This window comes from Octopus bimaculoides, chromosome 3, assembly GCF_046866305.1.
Source record: "Octopus bimaculoides isolate indiv1 chromosome 3, ASM4686630v1, whole genome shotgun sequence".
NCBI classification, from domain to species: domain Eukaryota; kingdom Metazoa; phylum Mollusca; class Cephalopoda; order Octopoda; family Octopodidae; genus Octopus; species Octopus bimaculoides.
In genome coordinates, this window is record NC_142930.1 from 87875693 (window position 1) to 87895661 (window position 19969).

Genomic DNA, 19969 nt, shown 5'->3' on the forward strand with positions numbered 1-19969 from the left:
TGCATGTTCTAAGTTCAAACATTGTCAGAGTTGATTTTGCTATCATCACACTGCATTTGATAAAATAGATACCAGTATGTAAAATAGATACTAGTATGTAGTAAAACAATTACATCCCTCTTGAAAATCTGTGGTTTGTATCAATATCAGAAATTATTGTTATAAATATATTTTGTCTTTTTGCTTGATTTGTATCATTTCAATTTTTCAAAGAAAAAAATTAATAAACACTCAGAATGGTAGCAGTGTTACAAGTATGATATCAACCATTTTTTTATCAACAAGTTTCTGTTTAAGGATAAAGAATTGTGGCAGAAGATTGAACTTCAATAGAACATTCTCATAAAGTGAGTGAGGAGGAGAGGGAGAGAGAAAGAAAAGGGGGAAACAAATAAAGATTTTCAGATATTTCTATTTATGGGTGGAAACAAAAGACCTCAATGACTATTTTTATAAATTGGAATGTTGAGTCCAGAGTAGGAGGTGGGGGTTAGTCTTTAAACTCATGTCTGGCTGTTGTGTCAGCAAGATCCTTCCACTCTAGTCATCTTCTTCTGGCATTTAAGCATCAGCAGGCCAGCTGTTAACATGCCATTAATGTAAACTGCAATAAACACAATGTCTTAACCTTAGACTACCACAACTCACTATATTTTCTTCCATTATGACCACCAACCATAAGATTGCCAACCCTGCAAGAATCTCTCACTCTCTCTCTTTCTCTTTCTCTCTCTCTCTCTCTCTCTCTCTCTCTCTCTTTTTCACACACACACACACATTCACACACAAACACATGCTGCTCACACACATGCACACACAAACACATGCTGCTCACCTCCAACAAAACAGCTGTAGGCCATTAGATGTAATTAAATTTGGAAATGACTCTTAGTTTACTTGGAATCCCCTGGGTGGTGAGTTGCTATTGACACCATAGAGGATGACTGAAAGCTCCCACAAAATAGTTCAAGGGAAGGGAGGGAAATGCCAGAAAGACTGAGAGATAAAAAAAAAATAGAGAATTTGAAATAAGTTGAGAGAGTTGAAGATGAGGGGAGGTGGGGGAGAAAATACAAAAAGGGAAGGTAAAATTATGATGGGAGGGACAACGAAAAAAGACAGGAAGTATTTACACTAAATTATAAAGAATAATGTATCAAAGCACACACAAACATACATATATTGTTAATTATATATATATATATATATATATGTAGGTTGTTATTGTATTTGACCAAAAGTAGCAAAGAAACCATTTTTAGGTATATTAATATATTGTTATCATTGTTTCTTTAGAAGTCTTTATCAATTCAGTGAACTTTATTTTTATCAGATTCACAAACTTAAAATTAACTGGCATAAATCAGTATATTATAACATTAAGATTGTATAGAGATGCTCTTGGAAGGTGTGTGTGTTTGTACATCATTTTAATTGTCCCAATAGTCTCACTGCTCACTCAAAATATTTCTTCTAAATGACATAATAAAATGTTATTGGAGAAATATATCTTCTCCTAACTTTTACATTTATTCTATACAGAAGGATATTTTTTTGCTATCACATATTAATTACATATTATTTAGTATTCTCTTTACCTACATTGAGGATATTACATTTTTTAACTGAACATTTTGGCATAGAGATTCAAATATTGTTTGTCATTAAAGTTGAAACATCCTACCAAATCAACTACATTAAATTTCGGTAGTTTCTATTCTAAATTTCTCTTCCACCCCCATTCACATGTGCTTGTTGATGTGTAGGATTATTCTGTATGTAGTTATTATTAAAACATACATTTTGAGCATGTTACCTCTCAGATGCCATTTTAATTTACCAAATGTTTATGTATATATTTTTTCTGTTTAGCCTTCCTCTGCCAAAATATTGACTCTTTTCATAGAGATGTTTCATTGTTCAGTCTCTTCTGTTGGATGCTGAGAATTTTACTGAATGGAATGAACCAAACTATAATTTGCATGCCATTAGATAGGATGTATTTCACATTAAGCAGTGTTTAAAAAATTTCAATAACCTATCCTTATATAACTATATGTAATATGCCCAACTTAGTATTAACCTATTTAGTGGACAAAACATTTAAAAATCATACTAGAAATTAACTTGAAAGCTTTCAAATAATTGCGCAATGAAGAAAAAAAGTATTTGTCAATGATTAATATTATTGGCTTTGGTGGGGGGGGGGGGACAAGTGTGAGAGAGAGCTCTGAACATAAGGTTTGTCTAATTCTCACCTCATTCACAAAGGATAGCGTTTACTTTTCCTGAAGTATTGATGAAAAATATGATCAAATATACGTACAGCATCTCTTATTTATTATCTAAATTATATCTTCACAGATACCATTTTAAATCAATTTCTGTCTTTGATGTAATGTATTTTAAACACTTTGAAGGTTCACATCTGCAAAAGAAAGATAGATATGAAACAAATTGGGTGTACTTACTCTCAAAGCTAAAGCATACAACTGACTAGGTGATTATTTAGTAGGAAAAAACTTGGAATCACAAAGACTGGAATGTTTGTCATTTGATCAATATTAGAATTAAAACTAGCCATTATTCATTAGTTTCAGCACAGCACCATAAACCTCCAAATGATATTGAACACCATATCTTTTAGCTACTACTCTTGAAAGATATGAAGCCTTTATCATTCAGATTACTCTCACAAATTCATTGCTTATTTATTCACATTGTTTTGAATTAATCATGCATGATCTCATAGCTTTCAGATTTTAATAATGTAATTGTGTATTTTTCGAATGCTATTGTAGGATTGGTGTGAGAGGCCAGATCTAGCTGGTTTGAACACAAAACAGGTAGAATATTTAGGCCAGATGTAGCCAGTTTAAATGCTAAACAGTTAAATATGTCTCAGCATCATTTACCCATTCTTCACACCATGCTAGTTTCAAAAGTACTTCAACCAGTGATTCACCAATGTCAGTGTCTCATTCATGTCACTTTTGACCTTCAGGGATATTAGACTGCACAGAGAAAGAAATTATGGTGTTGACAGTGAGATGGGCTCCTTACACAAATATGTGTGTGTGTGTTTGTATTAAATGTTTGTCTTTTGTCTCACAAACATTTGAAAGATTGAGACCATACTTTTAAAATTAGATTTTTCTCTCTATTTTTAGTGTTATATTGAAGTCAATTTTTCTGTTGAAATGAATTCATTTTAAGTATTTTAAAACATTTTACTTACAAACTCCTCTTTAAAATAGTCTCTTGGTTTCTGTATTTTCACACCATTCCCTTTGGAATTCAGTTTCCCCACCCACATCAGTTAAAAAATGCCAGCTCATTAATCTCTACCAACTCTAGTCTCTGCCATCAGTTGTAGCCTGCCTTACTTATATTTGCTATTAGTGTTGTTGTTGTTATTGCCCTTGTTAAGCTAGTTTCTTATGTGGTGGTTTATTAAGTATAACATTCTGTATGCTAGATGATAAATACAACTTCATACTTTTGTTTAGAAATTTAGTAAAAACAAACAAAGTAGATACAAAGTTGCTTTTCAAGGATATTGCTTATTACTTTCTACAAAATACATTTTGTGTTATTTCAGACATTAATGATTTGTTCTAGTGAAAATTGATTAAAGTTTATTAATGATGGATACAAAAAAATATATTATCTTAAAATCTGTTCAATTTTTTGGTGATGACCAGCAATTTTCTAGAGATTTTGGAAAACCGACTTTATGTAACTAGTATTCTATGTCTAGGATGTTTCAAGAGAAAACTATTGTGGCTTTAGATTTTTCATCAAAATTGTTTAGTAATTGACAGCAATTTTACAGTAAGCACTACAACATATGAATTCTTATATCTCATAAGAGGGCCATCAAATTTGTCTAATCTGTGTTAACAGCTTGTAATATTCTGCTGCAACTCTGTAGGCCTCTGCTATTTACAGGATTTGAAAAGCTTGTTATTAAGTTTCAATGTCATTTTATATGCTTACAGATAGTGTCAATCAAGATAATATGAATCGAGTTCAAGACTTACGTCCGAATACTCAGAGTAACGGAGGCTATCGGACTGCCCATGTTGGCTCATCCACTCCAGCTGCCAATGCACCCTTGGTGGTACCCCAGCCAGTGAAGCCCACCAAAGCTGCTAAAACCTACCAGTGCAAGATGTGCGACCAGGTAAGAAAATATTGTACTTAAGTTTGGATCTTTCTAGATGTTTACTGATACAAAAAAAAAAGAGTGAAATAGAGAATAAAGCTTAGAGAAAATTTTTATAGAAAGTAAAAACCAGAAAAAAAGTAAAATTAACTAGCAAAAAAATCAAAAAACAATAATTTATTTTATTTATTGTGATTTATCTGTTATATAAAATAATTTTGTTACTTTTAAGTTAAGTTAGCTAAAGAAAACCATGACAAACTGTGTGTATTTCATATAGCAGATGTTATATGAAGTACATGCATACAATTTGATTCAGAAAAAGTTAATTTTCATGAGATGGTCTTATTTAGAGAATGAATGTATGACTCTCTATGGTTAGTTCCCACATTGCTGATGTAGATTGGATGGATTTTCTAAACCCTCTAACAATGAAAACAGTATCATAACTGCTCAACTTTCTGGGGTTTTTATAATCTTCACTACTGGAGTCAAAATCAACATGCAACACTTCCAAATCAGTCAAATTTGGTTAATCATAATTTCTCTTTGACATTTCCTTGTAGACCATTCATATTTTTAGTCTTACAAATTGCATTTTGTGTGACGAAAACATTATTTTAGTAAAAAGAAAAGTAAATATTTTTCAAATTTCTTGTAGCTATAATAAACTGAATAACTTTCATTGCATGTTCATTAGGAAGAAAGTTAACTATTGTATGTAGAACGTCTGATGAGAACAATTCAAATAATGGGAATTATTGACAATGAAGAAAACTAGGAATCTTACATATTACCATATAAAAAGACGAAAGAAACTCAGATTTTCAGAGGCACAGAAATTGGATACTGAAATGTATCTTTCCCATGGGCATTTGTAAAATAAGTGGTTCTAAGTGAGAATTTTCATACTTATTCTGAAGCAGAAAAAACCCTTTTTACATAAAATATCAGTCTTAGGCATATAATGCAACTCTCATATAATCTGGTTACTGTCACTGATCATGACTAAATTATTAAGGTTATAATAGTATTATTGATTACTGCATAGTAAGAGATTTCGGTCCTCTTTGTCTTATATTGAGTATAAGACTGACAGGCTGCTTACTACACTACCAAGGCCTTTAAACTAATAATGATGCTTAGAATTCCTAGATTTTCCAACCACTAACCTGGTTTGATATTGCTTAACTTTAGTGATTAGACAAGAACCAGTGTTTTCAAAGTGATATTAATTACAAGTATTGAACTGTTAAGTTCCTTCTATCAAAGTTTCATTTCATATATTTTAATATTAACTTCTGGGCACTTTCAACCTTATCAAAACATTTTTTAATTATTTTTCTTTTTGTTTTTCGTTTGGCGGGAGAAAGAAATCTACCTGTAATGCTCTGGTATATAAAATATCCCCTACCAGTTAGTATCTTTTAGTTTGATTCCTAAGGATTAAGAGGAAAAGTTTTAATCAAATTAACTATGGGTATTGGCCCATAAAATAATATTTGTTAAACTTTGCTATCTCTGCTTACTTATTATTTTTTATATCATTTTGTGCATATATCTTATATATCTAAGTATGTGTGCAGAATTGTGTTATATCATTGATAAAGTAGATAAAAATTCAAATAAAACATGAAAAACAATAATGAATTGAAAAGAAAAAGAAAAAAACCCAAGAAAACTTCTTACATTTGATCCCCATCTGCAAGTCATCCATCACATCATGGCAAGCAGAACTAATCACTTTGGTGTCACTTGCCAAGTTGTGAGGCCTCACAGTTAGGATAGTTTAGCATAGTGTGTGAAATAGATTCTTTAAACAGGTGATCACATTAGGATAGATATACTTTCGCCAAAACTTTAATAATAAACTTCTTCCTCCTTCTTCTTCCTCTTCCTCCTTCTTTTTCTGTTGGGATAGTTTCTTAATCAAAACTGATATTTCAAATTGCTCAGCATCAACCTAGGGTTGTGCTTCATTGAAATGTGACTTTCCTAGCTGTAAAGTTAACTAGAAACCATGACAAACTGTTAAAGTTTCACTATAAGAGTTTTTGTATTATTCCTGTGATTTTTTAAATATATATTATGAGCAAATCCTCAATAACGGTTAGACAACTCTCTAAAAACATAGCATTTTTAAAACCAGTAATGTGAACTGGCCCATAAATAGCTAATTTAGAATACAATCAAAGTTTCTTTAATCAGATAATTACCTCATTTGAAGTTTACTAATGAAGTAAGTGTCTCAAGGTAATATTTACTTTATACTTTGAAAATGCCCATGTATTATTTAATATTCTAAATATAATTAGATTTAATAAGATCATCTGCTTTTCAAACAATATTTGAATTTTAAATGCAGTAAGCATAAAGCAGATTATGTTACTTTTTCTTTATTAGAAACCCTAAGAATAAGTATATCAACTTTTATTATCAGTCAAATTGCAAGAGCATTTCTAGGATTTTCTAATTTCTTGCAGCCATTTACAGTTTACTATGATTTCATTTTGAATGCTTAAATATTATATAAAAGTAAAAGAAAATAGATTTTACATGATTATAGTTTTCAACTTGACATATCGTTTGATAAATATATTTTCAGAAAATGTTATTTTCTTTAAAATATATCATTTCTTTAAAATTTTAATGAAATCATTAAATTTTAATAATGGATTTACTAGTATAACACTAACTTCATGATGGTGCATGTTACAAGATTTTTACAATAATTCAAAGACATTTTATGTGCTGCTGCATTCATGTTTACTTTTTCGTTACACACAGAGAAAGAAAGGGATCTAGAAACAGTAATTAGATATACTCTAAATAATATATGTATGATAATTCATCATCCAGTTAGTTAAGTAACACAACATTTAGGAAACAGCATAGTTTTTTCATTTGAAAATAATAAAAATCTTAAAATCTATGTAAATGATTGATGATTTATTTTTAAATGAAAATATTATGTTGTTTCATAAAGAAAACTTTATTTTACTTGTAGCTTAATTGTATGAAGAATTATCATACTAATGATATTTAGAAGGTATCTAATTAGCATGTCTAAATCCCACCATCCTTTTCTGTGTAATAAGATGGAAACATAATGCTGCAGCTGCAGACAGAAAATGCAAAACATTTCCCAAGTGTAATAGCTGCCATTCTATCTTGTTCAGACATGTTCCTTGTAATGTTATAAATATTTACCAAATCAAACACTAATTTCCTCGGAAAAACATTTATGATTCTGATGTATACAATATTGAACTCAACCTTCATTATTCGCAGTATTCAGACAATATTAAGATTATCAGTTGAAAACTTTACTGACTCATATGACATTCAACACCACTAAATTCAAATAATAACATTTTTATGTACTATTCCTCTCAAATAATAATCTCAATCTTATCTCCTCAGTTATATTCTCAGCATCAGCTTCAGCTAAAAAGGTGAACTTTGTATCCATGTAAAGTTTAGCATTGATTAATCTATGAAGATATCAAAAAGTTTTCCAATTATTCTTGTGCATTCCAGCTTAGTCAAATTGTTTGTTTCCTTCATTTGACAAAATTCTCTTAATTATACTCCATATTTTCATCAAATTCCAGCTAAAGCTTTCCACCTTCCACCATAGTTAATCTTAGTCAAAAATTTCAATATGGACACACCCCACTTAATACTCTAATTTTAAAAAAGCTGTTGTGGATACTATTTCAGGTTATTTCTAGTAATTAATATTTCCACTGCCCACCAGATACCTTTTACAAATTTCCTCTTTCTCATCTACAAACACAATCTAGACTGCTATACTTACACCTAATTTCAGCTGTTCCAATTACTCATCATAATCCATATTCAAAACTAAACATATCAAAATTTGATAAGTTCTATGACTTCTTAGAATGTTTAAACTTGTTAGTTAGTATATGTAATTATCATGGTCAACACTTTTTCTACAAGCTTTTCTTGCAACTTCTTTCTCACAGCCAATGCTGTGTATGTTTCTGTTCTATTTTATTTCCTCACAAAATAGTTATGTTCTGATCTTTCATTGTTTGACAATCTGAAATCTACCAGCAGAACTCATGTTACAATTTTACAATGGGCTTCAAGACTAGCTTTTATCCTGTCGCAGATTTCCTTGTCCCCTCTCTCTAAAAACATCTAGTTTCCCTATCAAATTTTATTGATTCCCCTCTTGCCTGAATGAAGAGCTCTTCATTATATTCATATCTAGGATAGTATTGCTTAAATACTGACATAGAAAGCATTCAGAAAAGCTAATTCACCTAATTACTAAACCCTCATATTATGTCATAATAGACTTAGTTCTTTAGATTTTGTTCATTGCATCTTTCTAATATACTCACTGTTCTTGTGTAGCACTCATTAGTTATCTTCTTAAACATAACATGCACAACATTATCCTTCAATGCTTATTCATAATCATCCATTCTCATATAAGAACATCTTCCATGAGTTTTGGGTTATGCTTTTTTCATTTGGATATGAATTTTTTTTTCAAATATGCAGATAGATAAAATACACACACTTATCACACATGTTACTACGTACTATCCAATCTTTTAAGCTTAAAACCCAACACCTCCAAATTAAGTTTTAATAATTAAAATCCATGCTGAATAATAACTATATAAATTTCATTTAGTTATTTAAAAAATTTTTTATGTTAAGTCATTATCAAATCCTTTTTCCTTTCAATAAAAATATTTAGATAATGAGTCTATGAGTCTATTTTAAAGTCAAAATATCAAGAGTAATATTTTGTCTTTCTATAACCAAATAAATACTAAAGAATTGCTGTAATATATCCCTTATATATGGATATTGCTGTCAAATTTTGATGGAAGCTTCCAGTAGAAGTTAAAGTTGTTATCAAATTACTTCACTGCTTGAAGCCATCTGATCTTTAGATCATCAATCAAACACTAAATACATCAACTTCTCTTTTTCTCATCTTAGGTCAACTTATTCATTTTCTGACCCTTAATTGCTCATCTACTAGATAGGGTTTAACACTGACCCATTTTAATCCCATTTTATATTTTTGAATTCATAAGAAACTTGAATTTTAAAAGTTTCTGTTTTTATTACCCAGCATTTTACGGAAAAGAAATTATGTTTATTCGTAACCGTTTTTGATAAGCTTCATTAATCATCATTCTTGTCAAGTTTTCTTTCCTAGAAGTGAGATTCTTCAAAAATAATTTTCGCTCTATAACTGATTATATTTGCATTCACTATACTTGCATACTCTTATCAGTGGAATAATGATTGTTATAATAGTTTAAAAACACTTCCATAAATGTTTTTTTCTTTTCTTTTTACTTTCCATTTGTGATAAAGCTATCCTAAGAAAAGATTACTTTATGTATGTTGATTCAGACTGTTGAAAAATATTTAAGACATATTCTTTTAATGCCAAAAATAATTATTTATTAAGCACTACCCCCTTTTTATTTATTTTTTTCCTTTTCAAGGTTAGTTGTAAAATATTAGAAACAATAGCAAGTAAACGTTTAGCAAATTTTCTTAACCATCACATATTTTACTTTCAATCTGAGCAGAAAAAGTATAATTTTACTTTACTTTGAAAATGTTTTATAGTTTTGTGTTCAATGTTTGAGGCTATGCATTTTGATCAAGTTAAAACAGGTGGATTCATAGAAGAAAAAAAGAAAAAGTTGGAGATCTTGTATATGAAATTATTTGGGGGAAATAATTTGTAATAATTTTATTAGATAACTGTATAGTTTTCATCATTATGTAAAGAATGAATTAAATATTTTATTTATTTAATTCAATAATTAAATTGCTTAAAGAAATTACACTGTGAAGGTAACACTGTAGATCATGTTAGCTAGTTGTTATTACATGTTAACTACAAATTCCTCAACAATTGTTTTGGCTTTCTAAATTGTGCAACTTAATAAAATATTTGCCATTTAAGTCTTACTGACATCTCCAAGCAATTTTTTATGAATAAATATGCGGTGACTGTTTATATTCTCAAATGTTAACCATTGTATTTTGTAATTAATATTTTATTGAAATGCCACTTATATTTCTTAGATGTTCTCACCCTTTATTCAGTGTAATCACTAAAAATTATAAGAGTAAAATTGCTTCTTTCACTTCTTCTGAAGAATACTTATTTGTAAAATTTCAGGGTTTTTTTTCTAATTTCTTTAGTTTCCTATAAAATCTATTTTAGAATATAGCTTATGGGTAACAAAATGATTCAACTTCAATGGCTATGCTCTCCAAACTAAATGATATTTGATTAAATACCAGTAGTAAGGCAACAGAGAAATATATTCATCAGCAAACTAGTTGATTTCATTCAAAATCATCTTATGTTGATCAAAATGAAACTAAGCAAGATGAGTAGAAACTTTGGTACTTTTTTTCACTGAATTTCTCAAGTAAAATAAATTCTATTTTCGATTAAACATGAACTTCCTAATAATTTACATTTAGCACTTCCTTGGAAAATATTCAACTACATTATTGTCTCAGTCTCTTGTATGGATTGGAGGAGTTTTCAATATAGTCCCTTTCTACATGCTTTCATTTACCACCATTGCATCTTATGAGAACTTAATTCATATTAACTTTCCATTTCTTACATTAACTGATTCATTTGCATCTTAGATGAGATCTCCTACTCAGAATGTTTTTTTTTATGAACAAAGTTTCTGATAATATGGAGACAACATGCAAATGTAATGAAGAGATTCCAGGATCTAACATAAAACAATATAGTTGACTAAAGGAGACAAAAGAAAGTTTAAAGATAACTACCTTTATATGAAAATTATTAGAAAGTAGCTGTTATGAATTCTCCCAATCTATGCTACTTTGGGAAAGCATATTATATCAGCAATTAGGTTGAAAATAATCTCCAATCAATTACACATCAGCATTAATTTATGCTTTGATAATCAAATAATTAGTTTTGTTCTGGGTGTGTAAGGGAAATTTTTCAGACTATTCTTTTTGGAAAAAAGATGCACATTTTACTCTGCATATAATACACCATTTGTAGTAACTTAGTCTATTTTGCCATGATGGCTTGAGTTGGGTGGATGTTTACATTTAAGCAGTAATTATTAACACAGATGTGTTTCACTGCTTACTAAAGTACTAAACAATACCCATACTAACTTGTATAAAGTATTACAGATACATACATCTCAGCTAGAAGTGCCAAATGTGAAAAACTGTTGTTACATCTTTGTCAGACATTATTTGGAAAAAAGTCTCCTCTACTAATTTATCTGAAATTGCAACTTTTCTTTAGAGCTTTAAAAGCTTATTGGACTGCTGCTGTTTAAAACATAGCCTACCTATGGTGTGTGTGTACATACATACACTTTACAGCAATTGATTAAAAGTCTTATTTTACATATTAAAACACAAGATAAGTTTTCAATGAGTAAAAAAAATGCCATTAAACTGTTTATCAGTAAAGAAGGTAAGCTGTCTTTTTGTGGAAAATGTAAATGAAAATGTTAACAGTATTGTTTGTAAATCTATTTTTCATGTTTAAGTTACTGGAAGAGATTGCATGAATAATTTTTTAGATTTAATATTCTGTTTGTGATATTTGAAGATAACTTCATATGGCTAGTTTCTACTCATCAATAAAATTTTTAAAACTTCTGGAGTTTTCAGCTCTGTTACTTGTATCTAAATAATTAAATTCTCAGTTTTCAGCAAGTCATATTGTTATTGTTTAAGTAACTTTTATTGGTACTTTTTATTAATTTCAGCTCTGTATTTACGTTATTGTTTATAATTATGAAATATGTTTTTTAATCATAGATTTTTTCCACTCAGCTTATATATATATGTATACATATATGTATATATGTATGTATATGCATGTATGTATATGTGTGTGTATGCATATTTACATATATATATGTATGTGTATATAAAATTAAATAAATCAAGGAAATTATTCAACTGGCACCATTTCCAAATTAAGAATTACATATATTAAATCTCAGCCTGTAGGCATCATCAAAACATCAATCAATTTCCATACAAAAACTGAGAATCAATCATGACATTAGGGAACTATGTGAAAAATAGAAGCAAAATTCTAATCTAATCCCAAAGTGTCAAACTGGATTATACAAAATTTACTTGTATGGAAAACATTTTCATCCTTCCTTGATTATGAATCATGTCAACATAGCATTGCAGCAATTATTGCAGCTTCAAAGTATGGTTCTATAAGTTGTCTACTGTTGAGAAAGTGTGAGGGTAACTGCAGGCTAGAAAACTGTGGGAATGCCTTGCCACATTTTGGGTACAATCATTTGTATGGCATCAATGGAACAGGGTATTTACAAAAGGCAGCTTTGTCCAACGGAATTACACATATGTTCTGAAAACACCAGAAAAGGTCACACTTTCAAAATCCAACCAATCAAATTGGTAATGTCAACCTTCTTTTCTGTTTCCTCTGCCTCCAGCAAAGGCACCCAACTTTTTTTTTTTTGTTTTCACTCTTTTTTTATATATATATATCATTCAAATGCCAGCAGCTTTTTCTTGGTTTAATTATTCTTCCGTGTAAAAATAAGAATGTCACTAACAGGTGAATTTTATTTTTTTGTCTCACTTAGGTGTTTACAACCAAATCGGACATGCTGATCCACTGCCAACAAATACACAAGCAGGATCCGAAGCCGTACAAGTGTCCCACATGTTTGAAGTGCTTTGCCAACTCATCATATTTGTCTCAGCATGCGCGTATCCACTCAGGCATCAAGCCATACCGCTGTGAGATCTGTGAGCGTAAGTTCACTCAGCTGTCCCATCTGCAACAACATATCCGCACCCACACTGGGGAGAAGCCATATAAATGCTTACACCCGGGATGTGGCAAGGCATTCTCACAGCTCTCCAACCTGCAGTCACACTCACGCTCTCACATGACTGACAAGCCATACCGCTGCAATTCCTGCTATAAATGTTACGCTGACGAGGCAAGTCTGCGGGAGCATATCCCGAAACATTCGGACACAAAACATTTAAAAACACACATATGTCGTATATGTGGAAAATCCTATACTCAAGAGACTTATTTAACAAGACATATGGCCAAACATTCACAGGACAGCTCCAATAAAATTTCTCCTCGTCCTGTTATCAAGCAAGAGCCAGACCATTCCAGTGAAGAATATGGAAGATCAGATCGACAGCCTGATAACTCTACAGGTTCTTGTGGGAAAGTTTCTTCAGCCTTCATGCCGATTCCCCACCAATTTGGCAGTCCTGTACCCAGCAGCACGACAGCTTCCACATACCCATATGGCTCAAGTTTAGGAGCCAATAGTTTAAATTCCCCTTTGCCCCATATTTCATCAATGACTTCTCCACGTTATTTTCCTTATGATCCCTTAGGATTTCGTAAATCTGACCCTCCAGAAAGGAATTTGAATGTGGGTATGTCTTCAAGAGACAGTATGCTTGCTAATAGCCTGCTCAGTTTACAACATATAAAAAACTATGCATCTCAACAGATGCCATCATTTACACCAACCTGTTCCGGTGGAGGTTCAAGACTAACATGATTCAAAAAGGCTCTTAGAAATTTCTGTGAAATTCTGTGAGGACTGCCAAGGCCTTGTCATTGGAAAAATATGAACAAAAATGGAAAAAAAAACAAGAAACATTTTGAATTACTTTAAAACTATTATATATATGTATGTATGTATATATATATAATATCAAAAATACTTAAACATGATGATGAGTTTGATTGTAAAAAGAAAATAATGGTGTAACAACAAAAAGGTTTTTGAGAATTATAAACTTAAAAGATCAATTGTTATATGAGAAAGAAGTTTGGGGATATTTATCTGAAATTTAAAAACTTGCTGGCCAAAACCCCTTTAATATATTTACAATTATTATTAATACTATCAATTCACCACTACTACTACTGTTCACATCAAAATCCTTATAGGATTTTCTATATTATAATGGAGAAATGGCGCCGGTCTTTCATTTAAAAAGTTTTACAAAAAGAATTATAAATACAATGCCAGAAAAAGAAAAGATATTGCAAACAAGCCAGAAGTTTATCCCAGCAGCACATGTATGACAAGAGGAGATGATGAATAATCCTGCATTCACAATGTTTAATATTTATTCTTCTGTGATGACTGTTTTTTTCTTTATTTTGTTTTTGTTTTAGTGTTGTTTTGTTACAGGTCATCTTTTAGTTATTTATATTTTTTAACAACACCGCCTGATTTCCAACATATCACAGCCCAATTCAGTGTGTCATTTAGAATATATTGTATGTATGTGTGAGTGTATGTCTCTCTAATTGAACACTAATAGATATTCCATACTTGAGTTTCATGTACTATTTTAGTGAAATACTATATGTATGGTCTTTCATACATATTTCCACAAACAAGAAGGGTTTCAGCTAGTAGTTGAAATGGTGTCTGGTTGGAACATCACTTATCATATCTAGCTGTTACCTCTTCAATACACTTTCTTTATTTCCAAGATTCTTAAGATGGTTCACTTTTCAAACCTGTTCATTATATCATTCACAAAAATTATCTCTCCCTGCAGAGGTAAAAATAATAAGCGTAAACATATGAAACAAACCTGATATTGCATTTAAAACTAATTTTCATTTCTTCTTTTTATAAATTAAAGGTGGTTTTTAAATTTTCATCCTTTAAAATTTAACTTAGAGATTAAATTTTTGTTTTGAAAATCAGTTTTGTTTCAGACACTTAATTTTCCAATATAAATTTTTGATGCTTGTTTCATCAATTGTTTATAATTTGAAATCTTGAACAAAAAGGTCAAGAAATATAAGCAGAAAATATCTATCTGAAATTATTATTCTCACACTAGAGACTTAAGATATTTACTTTAAAAGGTGGTTCAGGTTTGATAAAGCTTATCATTCATTAAACCTTTCATGCCTTTAGGAGAGGAGCAGACAATGGAGAGAATGTTCTGGTCCTGAAATCACCAATATTTTATCTGAGAAAAATTTGAAGCTATCATTTTTTTTTTTCACCTCTTCCAATTTTGAATATGGGAAAGATAAAATTTTCCAAAGAAAATTAAGAATTTGATTGATATTTTTTTTAATTTGCAGTATTTATTAAATGAGGCGTTGATAAGTTGTTGGTCAGATTTTATAAAGTAACCAAGCCAAATACTGTTTCCAGCATTTTTCATTGGATTTTATAGTATTTTGATAGGAATGAGAAAACATTCATTTTAGTTTTATTTTCCACATCTACACAGAGAATATTTCATTCATATCTTTGAACAAACAAAATGAAACTAAAACTAGTTCTAAAATAATATTCTTTCTACTCTAGGCACAAAGCCTGGTTCTAAAACATTAAAATCATTTCAATAATAATTTATTAGTATAAGGAAATGGATAAGTTTGTTGCTTTCAAGAAACTACAAACCACAAAAAAAGATGATCTAAATCTGATGCAATTATAGAAATGATTCACATCAAAGCATATTTTGGTTTTAGAAAATAATTATTAAAATATTTGCAAGTAAGCTGAAATGTAAAATGTGATGCTAATTTTGAGATTGCCTGGGACCAGTTCAGATTTTTTAAAGTGATATTCACTTTTCCAAAAATGTCTTTTTACTTTTAACACAGGTTTTAATTTAGATTATACAATAAACATATTTACAGCTTACTTTTTGTTTGTATTAGACTATTATAAAATTAATTAGTATGATATGAAAATATTGCTTTAAAACCATTACAATTAAAATTGATTAGTTTTGCATTCTGAGTTAGTGTGAGTCCATACTAATAAGAATTCAAATTAATTTCAAGCTTATTTGTACTATTTCAGAGTTTAAATCTGATTTAGATATTAATAAATTAACTAGAATTTTGAATAAAATAAATTACTTTCATGCATTAGAATATTCACATTTTACAAAGGATACAAATTTACATTTGGCAGAATAATGATGGATGCAGAATTTTGTGATTCAGTGTGAGGATAATACTCAATACTTTTCAGTTGTTGTCAATGTAATATTATTTAACTTATGCTTGTGTCATCTACTTAAATTTTTTTATTAATTTAGAGATATCTAAGAAGTTTTTCTATGTTAAACCTAGAATGTTAAGCCTAAAATGGAAGCTGCTCTGTTTTTCATAAATCTAATTTCTTTTTGTGTGTTATTCACTATTTCATTTTTTATTGTATTTAAATGTTATGGTAACATTTTACTCTTAACATAATGTAAATACTTTTCATATCTTTATAATAATGATTTAAAAGCCCAATAAAAATTACCATACAAATTGTATGTTTATTAATTACTTAGTGTCTTAATTAAAAGAGTTCCTAAATATTCTATACTCATGATAGAATATAGTAATATTGTCTTCATTCACTCAGTTTTCATTCCATCATTATTGATATCCACCTCTTGTAAATAAAGTCTGCCAAATTTCTGGTAGATATCTCATATGCTTTGTAGCAAATATTTTGATTTACAAGACATATCAGGTCTTTTGTATCAACAATAGTAACAATAACCATTACTCACTCAGGTGGTTATTGCTCATCACAAATTGACTAAATATTGTATTTGGTTTACTTTTCTTAAACTCTTAAAACATTAATTATCAGTTTAAAACTCTACAAAGACAACTAAATTTACCACTATAGTTTTAAAACTTTTTGATTTACGTATTAAATTCTATAATGGTCAAGGTTAAAATTAAGAATAATTTAACATTTTTTTTAAATTTAAGAATTGTTTATTTTGGTTACTTTGTAGTTAGGTCCTTTATGGTTGTAATTCCACTTATAGACATTAAATGTTAGATATTTAGTTTAATAATTGCATGAGAAGCAAAGCAGTTTATATTCACAGTTTGTTTTAAAATATAGGGCCAGTTGTTAATTATGAAAACATTAGCAATTATTATATTACCATATTATTTCATATAAGAATGAAAATACAACTCTATTATCACTGCCACTTCACTTCTTTTTAGTTAGAATTATTATTATATCTTCATTGAAATAAGCCCAAGTTCAATGACCTATAAAATCTGACCATAAACATTATTAATATAAGCCCTTGCATGAAAGATTTTAATGCATAGATAAGAATGTGTGTGTGTGGGTATTTGTGCATATGCACATACATATTGTATATACCTATCTATACACACATTTTTAAGAAAACATTTATTTTCCTGGATAAATGAGTATCATGTTGATATACATTCACATATGTATTCAATTTCATGTAAACTCAGATAGAAGCTAAAACTGAAGGACCATTTATGAACCAAACTGCTCACATGAAAACAATTGATATAAATGCTTGTGTGTTTGTGTGTTACTTATTTATTTTTTCATTGCACTGATCCCCATTGTATGCTGAGAGTGTAAACTTTCTAATGTTGAATGCTAGGTAAGTTAGTTATTCACTTCATCATTATTGCCACAGCACCCTGTTTCTATGTGTACAAGATGGTACTTGGTAATATGAAATATGTTTAGAGTCTTGCAGGTGCTGCTGCTGGCTAAACATTAAGCAGCTAGTAAGTAGTAAGTAACCACCACCATCATTATAATCATCATCATCATAATCATCATCATTCTCATCATCATCGTCATCATTGTCATCATTCTCATCTTCATTTCACAATCTAACAGACAGCTCAACGACTGACCACCACCAGGTATAACAACTCAATCGAAACAAGTTATTCATAATCACAGTGTTGTTATCCTGCATTTGGTTTTCATGACAAATGTCTACATTGTACATCTAATGATACATCTTTGTATCACACTGTTTTACTGTCATATTTATTGTGTACAAATTGTTGTTTTATACTAGTTATCTGTGTACATTTGGTAGGTATTCTTGCTACAACCTTCAACTGTTGAGCTCTAGATGTTTATGTTGGGACTACTGGAATGTCATTATTTTTTTTAATTATTTACTACTTTTGTTTTCTAACACCCACCCAACACACACACACACACACACACACACGCACACACACACACACACACACACTTAGCCAATTTCCATTCAAACCATATATGGGACAAGATCTCTAGGTGGATCTACCTAGTGCCCAATGTTCTTGATTAAGCCACCATTACCATACTCACAAGTGGCAGTCCTATTTGTATGACCAATGTTTTAAATATAGCTGTAAAACATGTCTTTTAGCCACCTATCCTAATACATATTTGTCATGGTAACAACACCAGAGAGAGTGAATAAACTTGATTGCTGCTTAGTTGGACTAAATACCTCACATCCATAGTATTATATATATTATGGTTCTCTCTCAAACAGTGATTTGCTTAATCTCTGGATAGTCTTGAAATACCATAATTAATTAGTACTAACTTTCAAAAGGTATGTACTTTACTTATATTAGTTTAAAAATAAAATAAGCTGAATAACTAAGATTTTATTGTTTCCTTAGTTGTATCGTTTGACATAACAGATCAGTCTCTCTGGTGTAACACATGCACTAAAGCTTTTTAGACATTATACAGATGATCCTAGATTATAAGGTCAGTAGATAAATTGGTCAGAAGTACTGATTATGACTTATTTTATCTATGTCTTCTAATTTAAAGTTCTTTTTGGAAGGTCAAGTAAATATATTCAAAAGGGACAATAACTTTTCTAAAACATTAACTTGCCGAATTTTCTGCTGTTTAAAGAACTATAAAAATTCAGATTGAATCCCACTCTGCCGATGCAGAGTTATTCTAAACTGCTGTAAATTTGATTGAGCCTCTAGGATAATTTATGTTGTTTTTATTCATCAAAGTTTTACATCCTTTCTTCTCCCTCCTTGCAATCAATCTTTTTTGACTATTTTTCATTGTCCCTCCACCTTCCTACTTTCTTTGGGAATAGCTAAATGTCTTTTAATCTCAAAGTACTGAAACGCCTGTTTGAAAATCCTTTGTTGTCTGAACTTTATGAACCCCTGAATAATGTGACAAATAGTAAGCTCTTTACACAACACAACCATTTAAGTTATATTGTAGTTCTACCAACAAATAAAATATTTTAAAAGTCTAGTAAATTTCTTTTATGGTAATTATTTTATCTAATCTAAAATTCAAAAAGTCCCATCTTATATCTGGCTGGGAATCAAGCTCAGCATTTCTCTCCTCTCTATGAGGCAGCAAAATGAAAAAAAAGAAAAACCAAAGAAGCAACCATCCTTAATGTTTTCTTTTTTTTTCTTCCTTTTTTTAAAACAAAAATCTGGTTGTTATACTGATGTGTGCATATATAGAAACTGTAACAATCTGCCAAGTCCTGTGCTAAAATATTTCTTATGAAATAAATGTATAATTACTGACATAAATTTTTGAAAATTGTTTTGGATTTAAATCTTATTATACTGGATATTGTTTGTATTATTTTTCTTAAGAGACAGCTATATTTGAGGATTCAGATAAATTACACTGAACAGTAAGAATTATGGACAGCCATCACCATGGAGTTATTTGTGATAAAAAACAAAAACAATGCTACAGGTTATTGAATTTGTTCTTCAAGTAAATAATAGAAAAATTACTTAAGTTAAATTATCAATTAACTCTCCTCCACTACAAGTGGCAGTGTTTAATAAACATCATTTTCTTGATAAAACAAACTAACTGCAAGAATGTCAAACACTGGCAAGTCTGTCCTCCACTTTTAATTTCTTTATATATTGATTTTTTTTTT

The 19969-nt window shown here is 29.9% G+C and overlaps 1 protein-coding gene across 11 annotated transcripts in view; it reads left to right on the plus strand.

The window, feature by feature from the left end:
* LOC106881143 (uncharacterized) overlaps positions 1-19617 on the plus strand; it is a 406256-nt gene extending 386639 nt beyond the window's left edge. For all 11 annotated transcript variants that reach the window (XM_089349353.1, XM_089349355.1, XM_089349356.1 and 8 more), the window contains 2 exons: positions 4002-4186; positions 12835-19617. In XM_089349353.1, coding sequence (XP_089205479.1) covers positions 4002-4186; positions 12835-13785 — 1136 coding nt within the window. In that variant the 3' untranslated portion in view covers positions 13786-19617. The remainder of the gene's footprint in view (positions 1-4001; positions 4187-12834) is intronic.
* The last annotated feature ends 352 nt before the right edge of the window (positions 19618-19969 follow it).